General features: G+C 48.5%; 2 protein-coding genes across 2 annotated transcripts in view; both read right to left on the bottom strand.

The window, feature by feature from the left end:
• slit2 (slit homolog 2 (Drosophila)) overlaps positions 1–23,005 on the bottom strand; it is a 34,177-nt gene that overhangs the window by 11,133 nt on the left and 39 nt on the right. Inside the window, exons 1-31 of the mRNA XM_034540261.1 lie at positions 22,979–23,005; positions 22,084–22,155; positions 21,394–21,465; positions 21,118–21,281; positions 20,686–20,824; positions 19,480–19,551; positions 19,263–19,334; positions 17,130–17,201; positions 16,816–16,959; positions 15,585–15,748; positions 13,168–13,318; positions 13,011–13,085; positions 12,745–12,888; positions 12,348–12,491; positions 12,084–12,250; positions 11,839–11,971; positions 11,637–11,705; positions 11,433–11,504; positions 11,088–11,159; positions 10,915–10,986; positions 9,138–9,301; positions 7,845–7,969; positions 7,656–7,753; positions 6,979–7,118; positions 4,427–4,520; positions 3,917–4,054; positions 3,054–3,294; positions 2,400–2,530; positions 2,162–2,316; positions 1,452–1,806; positions 747–961 (exon numbers count right to left, since the gene is read on the bottom strand). The exon at positions 22,979–23,005 is cut by the window's right edge and continues 39 nt beyond it. Coding sequence (XP_034396152.1) covers positions 747–961; positions 1,452–1,806; positions 2,162–2,316; positions 2,400–2,530; positions 3,054–3,294; positions 3,917–4,054; positions 4,427–4,520; positions 6,979–7,118; positions 7,656–7,753; positions 7,845–7,969; positions 9,138–9,301; positions 10,915–10,986; positions 11,088–11,159; positions 11,433–11,504; positions 11,637–11,705; positions 11,839–11,971; positions 12,084–12,250; positions 12,348–12,491; positions 12,745–12,888; positions 13,011–13,085; positions 13,168–13,318; positions 15,585–15,748; positions 16,816–16,959; positions 17,130–17,201; positions 19,263–19,334; positions 19,480–19,551; positions 20,686–20,824; positions 21,118–21,281; positions 21,394–21,413 — 3,802 coding nt within the window. The 5' untranslated portion in view covers positions 21,414–21,465; positions 22,084–22,155; positions 22,979–23,005. The remainder of the gene's footprint in view (positions 1–746; positions 962–1,451; positions 1,807–2,161; positions 2,317–2,399; positions 2,531–3,053; positions 3,295–3,916; positions 4,055–4,426; positions 4,521–6,978; positions 7,119–7,655; positions 7,754–7,844; positions 7,970–9,137; positions 9,302–10,914; positions 10,987–11,087; positions 11,160–11,432; positions 11,505–11,636; positions 11,706–11,838; positions 11,972–12,083; positions 12,251–12,347; positions 12,492–12,744; positions 12,889–13,010; positions 13,086–13,167; positions 13,319–15,584; positions 15,749–16,815; positions 16,960–17,129; positions 17,202–19,262; positions 19,335–19,479; positions 19,552–20,685; positions 20,825–21,117; positions 21,282–21,393; positions 21,466–22,083; positions 22,156–22,978) is intronic.
• LOC117739049 (slit homolog 2 protein-like) overlaps positions 22,975–23,005 on the bottom strand; it is a 46,746-nt gene continuing 46,715 nt past the window's right edge. The window contains exon 5 of the mRNA XM_034545322.1: positions 22,975–23,005. This exon is cut by the window's right edge and continues 45 nt beyond it. Within this exon, the coding sequence (XP_034401213.1) occupies positions 22,975–23,005 (31 nt within the window).

Below are 23,005 nucleotides of genomic sequence, written 5' to 3'. Positions count from 1 at the left end.
CATTGGAAGGCCGCAGGAGGGATGTGAGATGGTGAACACACCTTAACCGTCATTCAAAGTGTCAGTGGAGACGAGGACGTGAACGTGAGTCAGAGGGACCTCATAGATGATGACACGATGCAAAATAAATGTATGTAATAGAAATGTTATAAAGAAGCTAAATACTGGGAAGTGTTGAGGAGAGAAATCTGCTTTTGCCCTCGTTAAACTTCTATGTTCATGATTACGTGGATAACATAAGAAATGGTTTCCTGGGATGTTTCCGTGAGTATGGCTACGGATGCTGGATGAGACCAGCCTGACACAAACAGACTGTATATATCTACAAAGAGTTTTATACTCTCATACAAACTACACCTGACGAGGTCGTCTATCTCGGATGAGAGAATCCAAACTAGGTGAACAACAAGGTGAAGCAATGGTTGGACGTCTTTTAGGTTAAAGAGGAAGCAGGAAGTAAAGACAGAAAGTTCATAGACAGTAAGATGGGATCAGGCTCACCTGAGTAACCCCCCGCGAGGGATTAGGAGGAAGCTCAGGAGAGGCTGAGTTGAAAAAGCAACGGGTTAGAAGCGTTACCGCAGAGACATTGAACACTGTTAGACACACACACACACACACACACTGCTAGTAGACGGCCAAGCAGAAGTTTAGAGGAGAAGAGAAACAAAAGCTTGTAAGGCAATAAGGGTTATTTTTAGAAGAACGTTCCTAACGACGATGACCAAGTGTTTTGGTTTCCTCACCTCTGTCGCACGCGTCTCCCGTGTACCCGCCGTCACACTCGCAGTACGCCTTGCCCAGACCCGACACTCGGCACTTGCCGTGTTTGCAGCGAGACGGACCGCAGGGGTCGGCGGCGTCCTGGTCCTGCTCGTCGCACAGGACGCCAGCGAAGCCGGGCTGGCAGCGGCAGGAGTAGGAGTAGGAGTTGATTGGGAGGCAGGTGCCGTGGATACACCTGAGGGCGGAGAAAGGGGGAGACGGGGGGAGGTGAAGATGGGGTACAAGTCTGGCGGCCAAACTGTGGTTTTTAACCCTCTTGACCCCAAACATCCGCCGGCGGGATTGAAAGGCATCCTTCAAACCATCGACTAAACGAGCCGAACGCTTTGAAAGCCGTCATTATCGCCTGTGACGGTCAAAAGGAAAGCAGCCAAAACGAAGCCTAAAATGGCGATACTCCATAAAGATAACAGCCACGCGACAACAACTCTGTGAAGCTTTGACTGGACTGCGGGCTGTTCCCACAGAGCAGAGCAGGAGAGGCTGCAAGTAGAGGAACATGTTGGATATGTGGATTTGTGCGCTTTTTTCTATTTTATGATTTATGGCTCTGCACAACATTTTTTTAGAATCTCTACTTGATAGCCATGGCAATGGTTTCCATCGAGGTGCAGGATGCCCCCGACCACCGACACCCAGGCACACAGGACCAACAACCCACTCACTTGTTGCCGTCGCAGGGGTTGTTGACCTGCTGGTCGCACACCGTTCCCGTCCAGCCCGGGTGGCAGGTGCAGGTGAAGCCGCGGTGCCCGGTGGGGTGGCAGTCTCCCTGGACGCAGGCGCCCCTCTGGCAGGGCTGGCAGCCCGCCTCCACCCCGTGGCCCAGCCACTGTGTGGTGGTGCCACGTGCGGCCCCGGAGCCGGGGGCCCCCGCCCCCAGTCCGGCCCCCAGGTCCTGCAGCTTCCCGTTGATGTACAGGTTGCGGAGGCAGCCGTGGAAGCTGGTGCCGTTGCGTCCGCCCGAGCTATGCTGCAGGGACGAGAGGCCCCCTGAGGCCGAGGCCCGCTCTGGCATACCTGGAGGAAGGAAGGATTACGGAGGGGTACGTCAGTGTACATCAGGGGGGCACAAATACTTATTCATATCCTGGCTTTCACACATAAGAGGGTAGATTAGAATACACTGGATTGTCATTCCAATACGCTAAAATGATTAGACTTTCCTCTGGATGGAAGTTCTGAACTGCAGTAATCTAGACCACCAGTGATAGAAAGGGCTAACTAATAACTAATAAATGCAACAGCTCACAAATATAGGCCTGATTTCCTGTTACTATGACCAACAATGTCAACGTAAAGGGCATTATTAAAAAATAATCCAATAAATAGTATTCCTGTTTCTTTAGAACCATTCACACAGACGAGTCCTTACCTCCCAGGTAAAGCGGAGAGTCGATGTTGAGTGTGGACTGTTTGCTGATGGAGTTGATGGATTTGGGCGGCCCGCCGTCGATGGACAGAGACAAAGTCTGGTCCGATGCGACCAACTCCACAGCGTGGAAGCTGCCATCATTCACTGTCTCCACGCTGAGAGAGAGAGAGAGAGAGAGAGTTTGTATCATCCATCATGCGGCAGTGAGCCGGACGTTTCTGCTCCTACGTGCATGTACCTGTATATGGCAGAGGGAGGGTAGGATCCGGTTTCGTAACTGACCCTGAGGCGCCCCCTGTACAGCTCCATGGCGATGTGATCGTTGTCCCCTTTGTACAGCAGCACGCCGCTGTCCTCGTCTGTGGCAATCTGAAAACACGGCGGGATGTTTGAGTTAAGGGCCAAAAGAAGATAAAAGTGCAACAGTGTTAAACTATCTCCATTCCAGCGGCTCATTGTAAAAGGCTTTTTTTTGGGCTGCTTGGGGGCAGCGTAAACAAGATGTTTCACTACATGTGACAAGTCATTTCCAAGTTGATACTTTTTGGTTAATTTGTTGTCAATGTACAACAGGGTCGTGCAACAAAATGCATATGAGAAAATACACAAAAACAAACATTAACTTTATTATATGTCTTATTATCAGTCGTATAGCCTGAGTAAAGAAGTCCAACATCTACCCTCTTTTAGTTCTGTTTTTGGTCTCTACCAGAAACGTTAGTGCCTATATAAGCACACATTTGGCAAAACTGATGCTTCTGTGAACCGGATGTACGCTAATACATGAGAGGACCAAGCTGAGGACCAACTCCTCATGTAGCGGTTCACCTGCTGCTTCACTAACTGTGTGTGTGGCGGTCTGAAAACCACTTGAGCGATGAGAAGCTCTCACCTGCAGGCTGATGTTGGTCTCCGGCGAGAGGAGACTGGAGGGGAGTTGCAGGTAGGACTCGCGGTCGACGAAGTTGACGCTGACGAGCGTCTCGCACCGCTCGCCCTCGTAGCCGTGGAGGCACTGGCAGCGCGGGTCTGCTCCCATGACAACGCACTGCGCCCCGTTCAGGCACTCGTGGTTGTCACACTGGCTGGTGCGAGGAAGGACCATCGGGGGAGAGAAGTCGCAGAAGAGCCCGCTGCAATGCAATACACACACACACACACACACACACACACACACACGCACACACAGTATGAGTTTCACAGTGTTTTCTATGATTTCTATGAAGCAAACATGTTATATCATAATCATACAGTCTGCTGTACACTACAGCTACCAACCACACCGGGCACTTTACCTTGCACTGTTTGTCTGCATATGCCCTTGTATAGTTTTCAATTTGTTGAATTGGATTTATTTTATTATTAGTCTTTTTATCTGTCCTTTTGCTGCTGCAACAATATAGGTTTATCTGGTCTTAGGCTCTTGTTTTAAAATATCATATTATTGCCAAATTGGGGTGCGACAGGATGGTGCGTTCAAGGACAGAGTTTTGGGAGGTAAAAAACAAACTACTGTACATTAGATGGATAGATGGATGATGGATGGAGAGATAGAAAGATAAGTTAGATAGATATAAATAACTGATAGTGAACACAAGGGGGAGCCCCTTCTTCACCACACACTGCCAATCAATCCACATTTAGCATGGAGCGGGAGAAAGACATGCTGTCGTTTTGATAAACAGGAAAACATTTAAAGAAGATGCACAGCACAGACACGACCACTCCTCCTGCTCCTGCTGCATGTGTCCTCACCTGTAGCCCTCTGGGCAGACGCAGGTGTACCCGTTCAACGCGTCAATGCACCGGCCTCCGTTCTGACACTTGTTCTCCTCGCAGTCGTCAAAGTCCAGATCGCAGTGCTCGCCCACGTAGCCTGGAGTGCACTCGCACCTACAATGTGCACACACACACACACACACACACAAATAAATAAATAAAATGCATGTTGATCCTGGACTTTAATTCTCAGATTGAGCATTTAGTCTATTTGGTTAAACAAACAGACAATCAAGAGGATGTACTAAGATACACACACACACACACACACACACACACACACACTACACTGACCGCAGAACACATCGCATCGGGAGTAAAATTAAAGCGAGGTTCAGATAAAATCGTGAAATCGTTACAGGAAACCTTACACGGGAGCCCAAATCACACACACACACACCTGCCCTCCACACACATACACACACACACACACACGCACACACACACACACACACACACACACACACACACACACAGTCTACTCACTTGTATCCCTGAGGGGTCAAAATGCACTTTGAGTCGTGCTGACACGGGTTCAGCTCTGGAGCGCAGAAATCCAGTTTCTCTTCACAAAGCTCTCCTGAGAACACACACACACACATGTACACACCTTTTCCATATTTTGCATACCATTACCAAATATAACAAATAATAAACAAAGTAAAACTATAATATAAAACACTACATTTGGTTTGTGCATCTTGATAAGATAGAGCATCTTTGTGTGTACATGCAGAACTGCGGGCCCAGGACTGTGTGTGTGTGTGAGTGTGTGTGTGTGTGTGTTGCATGGGCGTGTACTCTAATGATGGATGACTCTCTGACCAACACAGCGGTCTGATAAATGATCTCATCTCTGGGAGTGTCATATTGCTGATAATATCCCCCGCGAGCCTCCCCGACGTTCCTGAGCCTCCGAGCGAATCGCTGATGAGACGTCGGGGAATTAACCGATAATCCTGACAGCACAAAGTCCACTCTGGGAATAATTACATGATCGCCCGGGAAACGATGGCAATGTGGGTGAAATGGTGGAAGATGCATGCTTGGAGCGCTTAGTATCAGTGCTACCTCGCTTACATAGACGCATTGTCTTGTTTTTTTAAATGGGAGTCCTCATTATAATTAACCAGTGGGTGTCTTCTTGTCCCAGTCTATTAGCTTTGGATTGCATCTGCAAAGGCTCTTAATAAAAAGGACCATTAAGGGAACCGGTGAACTAAAACGTTAAAAGTCAACGTTTCTGTGAACAATGTGTGGCTCTGTTTCTATGTGACTAGCTTATTAAAAGAAGCCGTGCTAGATTTAGGAACGTTTATGAAACGAATTACCCGTCGGTTTTGACAAGTGAAGCCAATGCGGAAGTGTCTTAAAACGTGCATTCTCTCTACTGACCAGCAGGGGGTGACTCCTCTGGTTGTATAGAAGTCTATAGAAAATGACTCTACTTCTCTACTGATGTATCCCCTCAGTTTATGGTCTCAATCTCTAGTTTATAGTCTTATTGAATACAGCATGATGTTCATTTAGTAAATTATGGTAATTTAGAGTCAAATAGACCATAAAGAGGAGTATGATTTAGGGTAGGGCTACAAGGTGATTGACAGGTTGCTGGCACTATAAGAGCCGTATACAGCGTCTCTACATCCCTCCTCCAAAAATCCAAGATGGCGACGCCCAAATTGACAAACTTGAGGCTCAAAACGGCGATCCATGAACCAATGGGTGAAGTCACGACGACTACGTCTACTTCCTTCGTACAGTCTAGGGTCCCCATCAAATGAGCAATTTACTCCTGTGTGAGTAAAGTTTGATAAAAAAAGAAAAACTGCTTACATATGATATCCCCAAGTGTACATTTGTGATCTGCTTTTAAAGATGTATGGATTCTAATGGCATTGTATTGGATTTGTATGGGAATTTTTGACAATAGCTAAATCATAGAATATCACCAGCCTTCTCCTTCAATGTCAAAATGATAACCTGTGTCCTGTGATAAATTATGTCCCATTATCTACCTTCAGTAATAACATGTATGCATCGAGCAGCACCCCAGATGTCTGAGAGGAGGATGAATTACAAACATCAAGGACGTGCACCGCTAACATGGAACAAGACCGCATAACGTTTCCTGGTGGGCGTGGATAAAGTGCAGGAAATGAGGGAAGGAAGGAAAGGATGGAAGGAAGGAAGGAAGGAAGGAAGGAAGGAAAGAGGAACAGGAAGGACTGAGAGAAGAACAGACTAACCTCTCTCCACCTCATTGGTAGCAGCTGCAACCACACACACACACACACACACACACACACACAAATAAACACACACAGACGACAAATGATAGAAAGCAGAGTGAGACAGGGAAACAGACACAGGACAGCGAGACACAGAGAGAGAACTCTGCCACAAAGGTTAGCAGTCAGAGATGATTAGCACAGTGCAAAAGCAGACACACGAGTAGCAGCAGACCAGTGTAACGTAGAAGAAATAGGATTTGTCACTGTGAAAAGTTTCAGAAGCAAACAGGGCCATTTATTGTTCTCATAGACAATGTAACGTGAGCACTTCTACGGCCTGAATGGGCATCGAACACATGTTAGAATATATCTGGTTCTGCGAGAAGCGGTTCAAGCTTGTGTGCACTTAAAAACTACGACTCCCAAGGTGCACAGCAACAATCCCCGAACCGGAAGCTTCTGTTACACTTGAGGCAACACAACCTGCAGCTTCAGCTTCACGGGTACTGGGGCTTTTGAGCCAGATGCCAGAATGACAGACAAACACGATTTCTCAGAAGCAAATTTAGAAAGTTCAAACTGGTGGCTACAACTAGGTTGGACCATATTTTAGGATGAATTGTATTATTTTAATTGTAAGACCATTTCATGTCACAGATATAATGGTAATATAGTACATCCTTCTAAAAACTCTATTCTAGCTCTGTTAACAAAAACCTTGCTGTGTATTCTGGCAAATGGTGGCGCTCATGTCCATAATAAATATAATCTTGACCATTACAAATAGTGAACTGGGAGCGTTACCTGTGTACTCAGGGGAGCACATGCACGTGTAGTTGTTGATTCCGTCGACGCAGGTGGAGTTGTTCTCGCAGTCGTTGTCCTCGCAGTCGTTGAAGTTGATCTCACACGAGTCGCCCTCGAAGCCCTCCGGACACACACACCTGAGATCACATACACACACACACACACACACACACGCACACACACACACACACACACACACACCGGTGAGCGAGGTATCAAAGGAGGAACACATGTCGTACACAAAGAACGTCGTCAACGGAAATGTCCGGGACCTCTGGACAACACACATACACACGCACACACACACGCACACACGCACACACACACACACATACACACACACACACACACACACACACACACACACACACACACACACACACACACACACACACACACAGCGAGTGGTATATGATGTGTCTAATAAAGAGCTGTTATGCGGCACACACTCGGGTGGATTAATATCTCATCATGTAGTCAACGACAGCTCTTCACGATAAATATTCCACCCTTCCCGCCTGAAAGCGTGCGGAGGTGGGAACGCCGACATGGAGGAGGACTGATGTGACAAAGTGGAGACGACAGACTCTCTGTTTCCTTGGCATCGTGGGCGTGGGTGGTGCAGAGAGGCGTCAAAAGAACAATAAAAAGTTTTTTTTTTAAAAAAGTCTCACCAAAAGTTGCTCCCTTCTCCTTCCTTCAGGTGGCAAGTGCCGCCATTCTGGCACGGGTTACCGATACAGGCATGGATGGGCTCCTCGCAGTTCTGTCCCTGCAAACACACACACACACACACACATTCAGCGCTTTCAAGGAACATATTCGCAAGTAAGCCGCGACCCTCTTGGCTTTTCCCCGTGTACCTTGAACCCGTAGGGGCAGGTGCAGCGGTAGTAGTGCACCGGGTCGTTGGAGCAGGTGCCGTCGTTCTGGCAGGGGTTGGACAGGCAGGGCTCGCACTTCGCCTGGATACTCACGTCTACCGGACCTGTGCGCCACACACGCACACACACACACACACACACACACACGCACACAAACAAACACACACACACACACACACACGCACAAACACACACACGCACACACACACACAAACACACACGCACACACACACACACACGCACACACACAAACACACACACACACACGCACACACACAAACACACACACACCCACCAAAGAGAGGAGCTTTAAATAATGTTCTGCATTCAGGGCCAGGAGGGCGAGTCAGAATACGTAGGGAGACATACACACAGACAGCTGTCCATCATCAGGGACCGGCCTGCTGCAAAAAAAAAAAAACTTTCACTTTGTCATTAAAAAAAGTGAAAAAATATACTGATTTGTAAGCAAAAAAAAACCTAAATTGCCTGCACTATAATATAAGTCAGGAACTTAATAGTAATAATAGTCAAATATAAACTATGCAATAAACAAGAGTAAAGATTTTCTTTGCAGGGCCATGACATGTACAAAGGGACACACGCATATTCTCACATTCCATTACAGGACATCAAACTGGGACAGCTGGGACGCACATTAACGGTGAGGACACGAGGGCTGAACGGGAGGCGGAGCGGTTCGGTTCGGCCGGGGCTCAAAAGGACGAGGAGAATATAGTCTCGGGAGGAGCTGGGGGGCGGGGAGAATGAGGACGAGGAGGGGCTGGGACACGATCGGCTACTTTACCTGGCACCAGGAAACCACAAGGCCCCGGGACTTCTACAGTGCAGTCAGTTAGATTAGGTCAAAGATTAGGTTTCAGCCATGTGTTCAGAGTTAAAATGAATGTAATGAGGCTTAAAGGTTCACAAACAGTCAGCGGCACTTCCGCAGTATGATGAGTTACAGCCACAATCATGCTCACAAGCAAAAGTTTGGGATCTTTGAGTTTATATTAGTTAAAATACTAACGTTTAGATGCAGTGAAAACCATCACTGACATCGGCTCATAAAACGCTGTAACAACTAAAAATGCACCGTCACGAATGTTAAAAGATAAATACAAATGTTGGTTTTCTACGATTTGTAAAAGGCAGCTTGTGGTCTCCTCTGGGAGTCCTCATCAGCATGTGTATGTGACGCATGTTAATAGTCTTCTTGTCTGCAAAGTATATATGTGTGTGTGCATGCAACATAAACGTGTGTCTTACCTGTGCAGGTGAACTTCTTGGAGGGCGTGGTGAGCAGCAGTTTGTCGGTCATGTCACCGGGGCCGGCGCAGCGGGCGATGCCGGGCTCCTTGTAGCCGCTCTTCACCCAGTCTGACAGCCACTGCATGTGGCAGTCGCAGTGCAGGGGGTTGGCCCCCAGCGCCCTGCCAGCCGGGGGGAGAGAGAGGAGGGAGACAGAGAGAGAGGAGGGGGAGAGAGGAGGGAGACAGAGAGAGAGGAGGGAGACAGAGAGAGAGGAGGGGGAGAGAGGAGGGAGACAGAGAGAGAGGAGGGAGAGAGAGGAGGGAGGCAGAGAGAGAGGAGGGAGAGAGAGGAGGGAGGCAGAGAGAGAGGAGGGAGAGAGAGGAGGGAGACAGAGAGAGAGGAGGGAGAGAGAGGAGGGAGAGAGAGGAGGGAGACAGAGAGAGAGGAGGGAGAGAGAGGAGGGAGACAGAGAGAGAGGAGGGAGAGAGAGGAGAGAGACAGAGAGAGAGGAGGGAGAGAGAGGAGGGAGACAGAGAGAGAGGAGGGAGACAGAGAGAGAGGAGGGAGAGAGAGGAGGGAGACAGAGAGAGAGGAGGGGAGAGAGAGGAGGGAGAGAGAGGAGGGAGACAGAGAGAGAGGAGGGAGAGAGAGGAGGGAGAGAGAGGAGGGAGACAGAGAGAGAGGAGGGAGAGAGAGGAGGGAGAGAGAGGAGAGAGACAGAGAGAGAGGAGGGAGAGAGAGGAGGGAGACAGAGAGAGAGGAGGGAGAGAGAGGAGGGAGACAGAGAGAGAGGAGGGAGAGAGAGGAGGGAGAGAGAGGAGGGAGACAGAGAGAGAGGAGGGGGAGAGAGGAGGGAGACAGAGAGAGAGGAGGGAGAGAGAGAGGGAGAGAGTGAGGAGTGAGAGAGAGGAGAGAGAGAGGAGAGAGAGGAGGGAGAGAGAGAGGGAGAGAGAGAGGAGGGGGAGAGAGGAGGGAGACAGAGAGAGAGGAGGGAGAGAGAGGAGGGAGACAGAGAGAGAGGAGGGGGAGAGAGGAGGGAGACAGAGAGAGAGGAGGGAGAGAGAGGAGGGAGAGAGAGGAGGGAGAGAGAGGAGAGAGACAGAGAGAGAGGAGGGAGAGAGAGGAGGGAGACAGAGAGAGAGGAGGGGGAGAGAGGAGGGAGACAGAGAGAGAGGAGGGGGAGAGAGGACAATGTTCAGTCGTGGTAGCAGGAGGAAACTGTGAGGAATCAAAAAGACAACGAGCGAAACCCCGAGACTGGAGGACTGTCGGCTAACGCTGCGTTAAGCTTAGTTGGTCCAGGCAGGGCTCTGAAGTGGCGCTGGCACGAGCTCATTAGCATCAACTGCTTTACTCGTGTCAACGTAATAGTTCTCCAGCCTCTAAAGTTTTCCTCGTCATTGAAGTGCCGTTTGTTTTGCAGTAAATCAGTTCATACAAATCCATTATTTAGCAAAGAAATGAACACAAATCCACTTTTTCCGTTGTTGCTCAGAGGAGGAAGTGGAATGCCAGCATGCGCACACTAGCCTTTCATTTCAATAGCAAACATCATCGAGCGCTACAGACGAAGACGAGAGCGGAGAGAGGAGCTGTGGGTGGGTTGGTTGCCCGGTTACTGTCAGCAGCCCGGCCCGTTCACTGAGGAGCCTCACCGAAGAGACGCTTTCCTCTCGGACGACGAGAAAAAAAAAGGCTCATTTTCTCATGGTATCGCATTTCCCCTTATTATGCAATTCTATAAGGTAAAAAGGTAGACACACGCCTGTGTGTGTGTGTGTGTTTTACTCACAGGTGGGAGAGCGATGACAGGTCTTTAAAGGCTCCCTCTGGTATCAGCGATATGTCGTTGCCGTGGAGGGACCTAAGAAAAGGGGGCGAGATGAAGAGGACGAGGGAGAAAGAGGGTCACAGAAATGTAGAACAAAAAGAGCCTGGATGGTAAACGTCTAGATGGATACTCACAGCAGACGGAGAGACTTGAGTCCATCGAACGCCCTCACTGGGATGCACCGCAGGCGGTTGTAGCTCAAGATTCTTTACAGACAGAATAAACGTGTCGTCACGCAGACACATGCAGACTTTGTTTCAGTGAAGCTTCAAATGCAACAGAGCACACTCTTCTTTATGACTACGTACCACGGAGCAAAGCAGTAGAGTAAACACACACACGCAATGTATAACACTTTTCAGCATAAACGCATCCTTCTAGTCAGAAACACACACGCACACACAGACAGACAGAGACAGACACACACACACACACACACACACACACACACACAGGGACTGATGTAAAGCCAGACTCACAGAGTAAGCAGCTCGGACATGTTACTGAGGCTGTGGTTGGACAACGTGCTGATCTGGTTGTTACTCAAATCACTGAAAAGGAAACAGCAGATACATGAAACACGCACAGGCAGCCCTGTCAACTCAGGCGTAAACAAATGCACGCACACAGACACACACACAAACCATGTGCAGTGCAGTGTCACGCCCACATGTGGGACTTACATGAGCGTTAAGTGTTTGTAATTTGAGAGCTCCGCGGGAACCTGGGTGAAGTGGTTACCATCCAGATACCTGAGAGACAGACCGAGAGACAGAGGAGGTTTGCAACTGAGAGAGAAGTATGGAAGACGGAGCTCAAAACGGACTTTCTAATCAAAGCAGATGTTTTGGAGTGTCTCGTCTGAGTCCGTCGTCTCTCACTCACAGTTCGGTGGACTCTTTGGGGAGGCCTTTGGGCAGCGTGGTGAGGCCCTTGTTGCTGCAGCGCACCACGGTGTCCAGACAAGAACACTCGGCCGGACACCTCAGCACCGGGGAGCAGCTGTTGTCATCGTTGCCTGACAGGTTGGGAGGATAGAAACGTGGGGATGAAAAATAAACACATGACTTTGTCTGGTGGGTGTTGCCCCAGGCGCCCTGCACGAAAAGAGTGAATCTGCTCCGTCTCACCGTCTTCACAGGCAAAGTCCTGAACAGCTACGTCCTGGATGGGGATCTCCTTCAAGAAATACGGACTCTGGCAGCGAGGGTTGCCGGTGACAATGCGTTTCCTCCTCAGCCAATCGCCGAGCCAAGCCAGGTGACAGTTACAGTTGAAGGGATTGGCCAGAAGGTTTCTGTAAAAAGAAGAGGAGATGGATTTTTTGTTTTTATTTTACATTTGCATTCATAATGTGTGTGTCTGTACGTGTGTGTGTGTGTGCGTGTACTCACAGCGTGGACAAGGAGTGCAGCGTGTCGAAGGCTCCGGGGCTCATGGAGGTGATCTGGTTGTCGTAGAGCGACAGGAGACGCACGGAGCTCAACCCCACGAAGCTGCTGTTGCTCACACAGCTGATCCGATTGCTCCTCAGCATACTGCTCACACACACACACACACACACACACACAGACGCAGAAGATTAAATATACTGTGCAATTTACAAAAAAGAAGATCATGATAATACAAACTCGTGAATGATGCACGTTCACATGTTTTGAATCTTCTGAGGACACTGTCACAGTGTGTGAGAGCGTATTTGAATATGGCATGCATATTAGATATGATAATGCATCCAAATATACATTGGAGTAACTGCGTGTTTGTGTGTGTGTGTGTGTGTGTACCCACAGTGTGCGCAGGCCGCCGAGTCCCTTCAGCATGCGGTGGTGTATGTTCTCCAGCCTGTTGGAGGTGAGAATCAACTCATTGACCCCCGAGGCTCCTTCAAACGACCCCTCCTCGATGTCGCTGATGCGGTTGTTGCTCAGGTTACTGCGGCAGCGAGACAAAAAAAGAGGGAAGACGTGTCACGGATTCATCTCGTGTGGGCGGAGCTTTTACTCATAGCTTTGTGACTTCCTGCGCCCGTTACGTTTACTTCATGTCTGACTCACATCTTCCTCAGCTGAGGCAACTTTTTGAAGATGCCCGTCGCCTCCAGCACGGTGAATTCGTTGTTGTTCAGGCGCCTAGGAGCGGAGAGGAGAAGAGGGCCGGTCAGAGGAGCAAAGAGGAGATCGAGGCCCCGCGGTTTGCAGCAGATAGACTCACAGCTCGGCGGTGTACTGGGGGACGTGGTCTGGTATCTTGGTGAGCTTCTGGTTGGAGCAGTCGACCGTGGTGCCCTCACAGCGGCACTTCTCGGGGCAGGCCAAGTCGGCGAAGCAGTCCCCTCCGAGCTTGCTGCGGTAATCCTCTGTACCTGGTCGCGACCACAAGCACAACGTCACCGCCAGAGTCGGAAACCCAACCCCCTCCCCGGCATTTGCTGGTAGCGGCTAACACGGCGGGAGGCCGGGGAGAAAGTCGTGACACGATGGAGGGATTTCAACATGCGCTGCTTTTGTTTGGAGCGGCGATGTTCTAATTGGAACGAAAGTCCCTGATTATGATGCAACATTACTTTAGAATGCTGCATCTGTATCGCATGGGTCCAACAGGAGCCAAGCTCACGAGATACACACACACACACACACACACACAGGCGTTTTTCCGTCCTGTCAGACTCCAAAGGAACTCAGCACCAGGTTAGATCCTAGCAGGAAACACACACACACACACACACACACACACACACACACACACACACACACACACACACACACACACACACACACACACACACACACAGGGGAGATTGCTGTCTCTTGTGTCTTGGCCATGCTGTAGGGTTTCACAGGGCCGTTCCATGGTGCTTGACAGAACCATGTTCCACTATAGGAACCTGGCAGCCACATGGTTAGATCAAGCACAAAGGAACAACCTGCTGACTGACTGCTCCTCCGCTGGAACACGGGGGGGGGGGGGGGGGGGGGGGGGGGGGGGGGGGGGGGGAGTAAGAGGTAAGCGGTAAGAGAAGAGGATGAGAGAGAGAAGAGCAGAAAGAAGAGGAACAGTGGGAGAGATAAGTGGAGAGAAAAGGGTGAGAAGCAGGGAGAGAATAGGGGGCTGGAATGAAGAGAGGAGAGGAACAGTAATAAAGGAGAAGAGGAAGAGGGTGGGGAGGAGAGGAAGAGGGTGGGGAGTAAAGAACGAGCCGGGGAAGTAGACTGGAACATCGAAAGACGTCTAAACTCAGACACAACACAGGAGACCAGGAACAGAGCAGCAGCTACAGAGGAGTGGGAGGAGAGTTACAGCAGCACTGAAAGCAAGAGAAGCCTTGACATACACACACACACACACACACACACACACACACACACACACACACACACACACACACACACACACACACACACACGCACATACCAACAAACATGGGCGCACACACACACAAAAACAGCCCATCACAGAGGAAAAAATACATGATCAAATTGTATGAATATTCATATCGTTGTTGTTTGTAAACAGACAAGAGGAGTCACAGAGAAGGGGTCAAAGGTCACTGTGGGAGGTTAGAGGTCAAAGGTCAGAAGGCGGGAACGAGAGGAGAGGGGTTCGGAGCTGACGCAGAATCGTGTGTTTGTGTGTGTTACTTACAGCCGACATGGTGTACTCCTGAGTGTGTGAGAGAGGCAGCAGGAGAGAGAAGAAGGGGGTTCACTCTTTTGTTTTAACAGGAAGGGGGAGATGAAAAACGCTGCAATATTTCTGCCTCCTCAGTCAGTGATTCATTTGAAAGGGTAATGATTCGAGAATGGTGAGAATCTACTGATCTCGTATGCACGGCTGATTTACATATTTCCCAGCGCCCCTCTGTGCGTGGCAACTGCGTGACCTTTTGATGTTCTGCGGTGGGTGAAACAGACGCTGGCGGACACGCTCGCTCGTACCTTAGCTGTCATTCGACGGGCAAGAAGTGAGGGCTGCTGTCTGTGATCTACGTTCAGTTATACAGTCTAAATCTCTCCTCTCGTCTTCATGGAGTTTCACGTGCAGTGCCAGGGGTGACGGAGGCCTTTTTAGTTTGATTGTTTTTCCCCCTCTGTCGGCAAGGTTAGGGTTACCATCGCATGCCCCCCCCCCCCCCCCCCCCCCCCCCCCCCCCCCCCCTCGGTGCCCCCTTGGAAGAGATGCAACATGAAATTGTCGTGGCAGTCAAAAGGTGGCAGTCAAAGCAAAGTCACTCACTCACACTAGTGTCGGGAGTGTGTGAGTGTGCAGCATCCGCTGTGAAGGACCAAACGGTGTCACACACACACACACACACACATGCTCGATGTACAATACCTGGGATGAAATACTGTTCTCTAGCTAATGGAGAGACAGAGACAAAGAGAGTAAAAGTGAAAAACAACGAAATAACAAGAGGCCAAAATAGAGTGCGTGTGTTTGTGTGTGTGTGGTCAAATGAGAGAGAGAGAGAATGCTGAGGTTAGTAAAGAGAGGCTGAAGGAAAATCCTAGCAGGAAGACACAGAATGAGAACTCGGGACAATTTGGGTATCACGTCCTCAGGTGTCCGTGCGAGCGATCATTAATCATAAGAAATCCTCAAAGATCGATAAGTGTTCACGGTTTTTCTACCTGAGCAGCGGAACTTCTTGCTCTTGATCTGTCCGATGCGTTTGTTGGCAAGCCGCCGGGGGCTGGTGCAGCGGGCGCCGCTCGTCTCGATGGGATTATCCTGCAGGTAGTCCGCCAGCCACTTCAGGTGGCAGTCGCAGATGAACGGGTTTTGGGCTAAGTGACTGACACACAGACACACAGACACACACACACAGACACACACACACACACACACACACACACACACACACACACACACAGAGCAGACAAGGTAAGTTGTCAGAATCACATGTAGTTGTGAACATGTTGTGGTCGGCTGGTTTGTAATAAGAACACCTCAAGTATGTATTGTTTAACTGTCAAAGTCAAATTATTAACTTAAATGCCAATATAACAGTACAGCTAATTTTTACATTCAGTAATTCAATGTTGAGTAACTACTGAATTTAAAATGATTTAATCATTTCAAATGTCTGTAACAGCAAAAAGCGAGACTTAGCATGAGGCTCAGTAAAAAAAGCAAATAGATTTATGTTACATTAAGACACTGTTATAGATCAGCCTACAATGTGCTATGCATTATAGGAGATCATCCGTGTGCTCCATGGGGAGCACAATAGCAAGACATTTTGTATCTACCGATGGTTGTTGAAAGCTTACAGGTAACCACTGAAAGCTCCGTCAGCGCTGTTACTGCCGCTTGTACTGTTAGAGGTGTTACCACCGCAGGCTTCTAACCACCGCTAGGTGCTAACCACCACTAGCTGCTAACCACAGCAGGCTTCTAACCACCGCTAGGTGCTAACCATCGCTAGGTGCTAACCATCGCTAGGTGCTAACCACCACTAGCTGCTAACCATCGCTAGATGTTAACCACCACCAGCTGCTAACCACCGGCTTGGCTGTCTTGATGTAGAGAGCCGCGAGGAGGCAATAGAAAACGCTCCCAATATCAAATGTTGTGCCTTTGAATCTGATAACAAAATCTGCGGTTTTAAGTGAAGACATATTTTTTAACAAGTGGGAACAACAAATTGTGCTGAAAATTTAAGAAGCATGAAAAATATAAAAAAAGATCAACGTTTTTCTTCAGACAGAATTTTTTATTTTATTACGAAAATATAACAGATTTTTGTTCATGTCAGCAGTTGTATGACGGTTGCCAGCTACTGCTCAAAGTGTCACACCTTCTTATTCACCATTAAGTCCATTCACTGAGCTGTGTGTGTGTGAGTGTGTGTGTACGTACAGTGTTTGAATGGCTCTCAGCGACGCAAAGGTCCCCTTGGCGATGGTCTGCAGCTTGTTGTCATAGAGGGAGAGCAGATTGAGGTTGTGGAGGTCCTGAAATGCGTCCACACGCAGGCACGCTATCTTGTTAGCATTCAGTAACCTAAAGAAAGACGGAACGGAGGAAGTGTTACAGGTCACAGCATTTAATCACGAAGTCTCTCCACTCAGGTAACAATGCTTTAGGCAAGCACTTTTCAGCAGAATATAAATTAACTCCAACTCTGTCTGTGTGTGTGTGTAATATATATATATATGTATATATATACTCACAATAGCTGCAGAGAAAAGAGTCCCTCAAACAGAGCTTTGGAAATCTCAGTGATCTTATTCCCGTACAGCACCCTGTGGAGCACAAACACTGCATTAATAAGTTATGACTACGACCACCAGTATCATCCAGTAAGACTATTAATATTCACACTCTGCATGTACAGAGCCAAACCCAGTCCCCACTACCTTCTTTTCCACTAGCGTCTGTTTCTGATGGGAGCATTTGTTAACCTTTCAACAAACATGAAATCAATAAATATTTAGTGCTTGAAAAATAAATAAAATCTTTGACAGTGAGCCAGTGAATTTACAGCGTTCATGTTGGCCTGTGGGGAGCAGACGCTGTAAATCTGAGCGTCGCCGATGAGGAATGTCTGTCAGCTGCCATATCCCCCACTCACAAGGGTCCAAACCTTTGGCAAATCGCCAGTAGTTACATCTGATTAAAATCTGATAGTAACACCAATAGATTATTCTGGTTTCACCAAATATGTATATTCTGCAGATATGTATTCCAAATATGGCCACTTCCGTTCATTAGTTGCAAAGAAAACAACATGGCGACGGCGTGTGTCCTGTTGTGTGTCCTGTTAGCGAGAGAGAGGCGAGTGTGTGTTCTGTTGCAGGGCGTAGTTGTGTAGTTGTGTGAGTGGCCTTATTGTTAATGATATTAGCCTCACTAATGTGTGACAATTAGAATTACAGTGGATAAGGTTTTAATGAACGGCTTTTTACTGAAGACGACAGAGAAACATCCAGAAAAAAACCCTAAATGATAAGACCTTAATCAATAATGAATTGATAATTCTTTGGCGTGTTCCAAGGTAACATCAACAAAAGAAATACCCCTGACTGTATGTAAACACTACGGACATAAAGTACAACAGGTTATGAACGCTCTTTATCTAAATGTCCCGATAAAGAAACTCCTGCATGAATCTGGCTCCTGTGGGAGTCATGTACGCCGCTATCGGAGCAAAGCATACACAAAACAGGTCTGGGCTGAGACTGCCACTGCCTCGGCCAACGAATACCTTAGACGCTCCCACACGCACACGCACACGCACACACACGGAGAGCTATCAGTCATCTTCACGCTCCACGCTGAGTTGAGCTGTGTGTGTCCGCAGCCTAAAGACATGTGTTTCAGATTGGCTTTTTTTTTTTTTTTTTACTTCACTCTGCTGAGTGGCTGTCCCTGAGAGACCTGAGGTTGGGAAACGCACTATGCGGTGGAGTGGACGCTTCATTTACGCCCCACAAGCGCATTAGCACGTACTGTAGCACGTATTGGCTCATTTACGACCTTATCTAACCCAGCCCTGGCACACGGTGAACACACAGCGCAGTTTAACGCGCAGGCCGCGGAGCATTTGGTGTGTCAGCATGGACGCATGTCCCATTCTCTTAGTGGCGAATGTGTAATGAGGTGGCAGAAGCCTCCATTCAGCAATTCGGCATTTATGAATTATTGACTTTGGAGAGACGGGACCTTAATATAACTCCTGCGTGAAATAACTCAGCCCCCGCCCCTCCTCTCTCGCCGTCTCCCTTCCCGGAGCTTCACACGCAAAGCAGAGGCTCCAGCCTGGGATTCAGGCCTGAGAGGAGGCTGACACAGTGCCAATGTTATCGTTAAAGACACATCCAACATGTCTTTATTATATTGCAAATGTCAATATTTCTTGACATAATAATATGATAAAAGTCCAATAGTGCAAGAAACATCAAAAACAAACCCCCACATAAGCCAAACCTATGAAACAGAAAGGTGCACAATGATTATTATTATAACTGACTAGCAAAGACTGTATATTAGAAGTGGACGTGGTCGTCATGACGTCACCTGCTGGTTTATGGACTACGGGTTTGAAGCCTTATGTTTAGCATTTTGTCTGTCGCCATCTTGTTTTTTTGCAACCAGTAAACAGAAGTGACCATATTTGGACTGCAGAGACGGCGTATATGTGGCGATGTCAGTGTGTTTCCCAGGCCCCAGAAATGAACTCGGTGAGTGCAAAGTGAACATGTCCGACAGAAGGGATGGCTAACCGGTGGACTCAAAGGGCCATGTTGCGTTTGCGCTCTCGTGCACACTGGATCTTGAATACAAACACATCACGCAGTACTCACAGGGAGTTGAGCGAGCGCAGACCTTGGAAGGCGTCCGAAGCCAACTCTGAGATCTGGTTGTTGCTCAAGTCTCTGCGAGGAAGGGAGCCAAAGAAAAAAGAACAGAAAAGAGAGACAGAGAGACACATCAAAAGCGTAAGAGGTCAGTACAAACAGGATGGGAACACAAGTCTTTGTGGGTGGTTGACAGGGTGCACGCTACTCCTCATTTACTCACATCCTGCGCAGCTTCTTATAAGGAGAGAAGGCTCCGGCCGGGATCACCTTGATGGCGTTCTGCTCCAGTCGTCTGGAACCAAACATACACACAGAGGGGCGGCATTAACACCGGCCCGTAACGCGGAGCTATCTCCGCTGTATCGTTGGCTGCTGCTTGGCCTCTGAGGGGGGGGCGGGCTTGCTTTGGGGAACATTCCCAGATAAGAAGCTTTGATGCCCGCTGCCAACGTCTGTCACGGTTCTCTGATGCTCTGCCCTCTTCGACGTGTGTGAACACACAAAAACGCACGGAGCTATCTGGGCGGCGTTCCATTAAGTGTCTCAAAGCGAGCCCGGCCAGGAGAGGCAAAGAGAGCGGGAGGGGCCAAACTGAAGAGGAAGCAGACCCACTCACTCTCAACATTTCACACGTTCAGTCACCGTGACAGGAGATGCACACCAACCGTTCGATTGTGAAACGTTTCCCTATAAAACACTTTTCATTTGCTGGTCTCTTCTGATCCAGCTCCACAACCCTTTCTTCATTACTAACATGGCTGACGGATCACACATGTCTGTCATGTCCAGTCAACTGTCAAGTTAATCCAAGTCAAATTAATTTCAGTTAAAAGTCCAAGTCAAATCTCACGTCTAGTCCAAGCGCGTCCCAAATCTAGACCCAAAGTTTCGTCAAAGCGGGTCTTAAGTCCAACTGAAGTCAATGGCTGGTGCACTATTCGCAGGGTCGGCGGTTTGATCCCCAGTTTTCAAGTCACGTCTTGGGAGTGAAGTCTCATGTGAGTCTCGTCCACGTCCAGAGTCCTGCAGTCTCAATCTATAGCCCTTCTTAGTACTTAGTCCCTTTAAATCTGCTGGCTATATATTCTCGATGCCCCTCCCCCTAGATAGAGATATGATTAGTCTTGTCCTTCACACTAATCTTCCCATTCTTCACCACCTCATCCCTTTATTATTTTCTTAAGCAGGGAAGAGCTGCATGACCAGACCTTCTCATTTCACACACGTGTGGTTTTATTATTCCACCGCGCGGAGAGAACGAGAAGCGGTGACACATAAGAGGTGACAAAAGAAAGGAAAGCGGAGAGAAACCAGCACAGCAGAAATACCACTGCACCGTGAGCAGCGTGGAGGAGCTATATATATATATATATATATATATATATGTGTGTGTGTGTGTGTGTGTGTGTGTGTGTGTCAGCCTTACATCTCAGTGATGGTTTCGGGCAGGTTGGTGGGTATTTCCGTCAGGCCCTTCCCTCTGCAGTCCACGATGTTGTTGCTGCAGGTGCAGGACTCCGGGCACTGTAACACACTGCAGGAGGAAGATGATGACGACTGGTGACCTACACAGAAACAGAGGGCCAGTGTTATCTAGTTGTGAGAGAGAGAGAGTGTGATAGTGACCGTGTCCATCCACAGTACTCTTTTGTAATCTTTGTGCTGACCGGTGCACACTTCAGTGATGTCATGCAAAGGTAGATGAGTACTTGCCTTCGTCCCCGTCTTTGAAAAGCAAAGGACGGTAAGAAAAAAAAGAAGCAAAACGAGACAAAGCAAAGGATGAGCTCGCTGCTGTGGAACGGCAAGCAGTCGCAAGTCACAAAAACAAACAAAAAAAGCCAAAACATGACCCCACCTGCGCAGGCAAACTCCTTCTTCTGCACCTCGGCCACGTTGTGGCCCCGCAGGTGCGGCGGGGCCATGCACTGCGTGTAGAGGCCCAGGCGGGGGCGCTGCCGCAGCCACTCCGACAGCCAGGCCACATGGCAGTCACACAGCAGGTTGTTGGAGTGCAGGCGACTGTGGGGGGGGGGGGGCACAAGAAGAGAGGAGGAGCGTGATGATACACTCAGGGCGCAGGGATGCATGGATCAATGTCGATCAATCAGTTGCACGGATGGGCGCCACTTACAAGGTCCTGAGTTTGGGCATGTGGTTGAAACTGGCCACGGACAGCCGGCTGATGTTGTTGTTGTTGAGGGTGCTGGGGAGGGAAAAGAGAGCGTGTCATTTTGGTGTCATAACGGCTTCTCGGTTAAGATCTCGATAACCACCACACTTAGCCCGACAGGGGGCTTCCATCAGCCGAGACATTTGATGAAAACCGTCTTTGGCTTTTTGTCAGACACAACAATAAAAACAGAGTCGAGTCACTCTTGAACTGCTCAGACTGCAGGATGCACAGCCACTGAACGGTGGCTTTTTTTGTTAAGTCCCACCTGTAATTTATGAAATGATAATATACATTTTTTTATAAATCTTTTTATATTGTAGGTCGGACAAAAGAAAGAATGTGAATGTGAACTCGACCAGGCTCATAAACCAGTTCGGCATGGAGACATTATCCATCATTTGGACTTGTTAAATCAATCCGTCTTCGCCTCACACTACGATGAAAACAAATATCTGTCAGGCTGGCGAGGAGTCTGTACGGTGGCTCTGTGACCTTTAATTCATTATCAGAAGAGGTGACGCGCCGTGAACGGGCATCAAGTGTCATTCCTGGATGCGTATATATGTTTGTTTTTCCCCCAGGAGCCGCAACGCAGCCCCGCGAAGGTCAACGAGGGTGTTGGCGGCGACTGAGTGGACGGGTACTCACAGCACCTCCAGGTCACGCAGCGCTCGGAAAGCCCCGTCTTCGATGCAGCTGATGTGGTTGTAGTCCAACTGGCTGCACACACACACACACACACACACGCACACACACAGAGAAAAGATCAAAAGCTGTTACAAGACGTGTCAATATATCATCCGGTGAAATTCTCCTCTGCTTTACTTCTGTCTCCGGCGCTCATTGTTCTTTTGTATCCTTCCTCCTTTCCTGCTCTCGTCTATGTGACGTCTAATTTGTACACGTCGCTCTTTACCTCCTTCCCCGTTCTTTCTTTCTTTCTCTCTCTCTCCCTCTCTCTCTTTCTTTCCATTTTTTTCTAAGAATCGCTTTGCTGAAACAATTTAATTAAGTCGTAAGGACGGTAAATCATGTGCTGTCATCCAGATGCTAATGCACGCACACACAAACTGCTCTGTCCTTTTACAATAATTGCGAGACATTTAAAAAAGAAAAAGATTTGCTGCCAAATAGTTGAAATAAATCCATATTTCTAAGATTACTGCTGGGCAATTACTCTCCCTGCGAAATGACCATTAATTATCTTCAATCATCATAACTAGGACTGAGGCCAAACAAATAGAGAAAACAACGGAAATGACAGTGACACACACACATGCACACACACACACACACACACACACACACACACACACGGGTGCTAACGAGCTGCGGTGCCAGTCAATACAGCAAGCAGGAGGCACATGACATTCAACACAATTAAATATTGATGAACCCCCCCCATGGGGATGGGGGCTTGTGCACACATTTGAAAGTGAGTTGGGCAGATGTGCATGCGTGCGTGTGCATAATATATATATATATATATATATATATATATATATATATATACTGGAAAAAGTACCACCGAGGTGCCACTTACAGGTTCTTGATCTCCACGGCTCCCCTG

The sequence above is a fragment of the Cyclopterus lumpus genome, chromosome 1, assembly GCF_009769545.1.
Source record: "Cyclopterus lumpus isolate fCycLum1 chromosome 1, fCycLum1.pri, whole genome shotgun sequence".
In the NCBI taxonomy this organism is placed as follows: Eukaryota; Metazoa; Chordata; class Actinopteri; order Perciformes; family Cyclopteridae; genus Cyclopterus; species Cyclopterus lumpus.
This window is presented reverse-complemented; position numbering and strand designations above follow the sequence as displayed.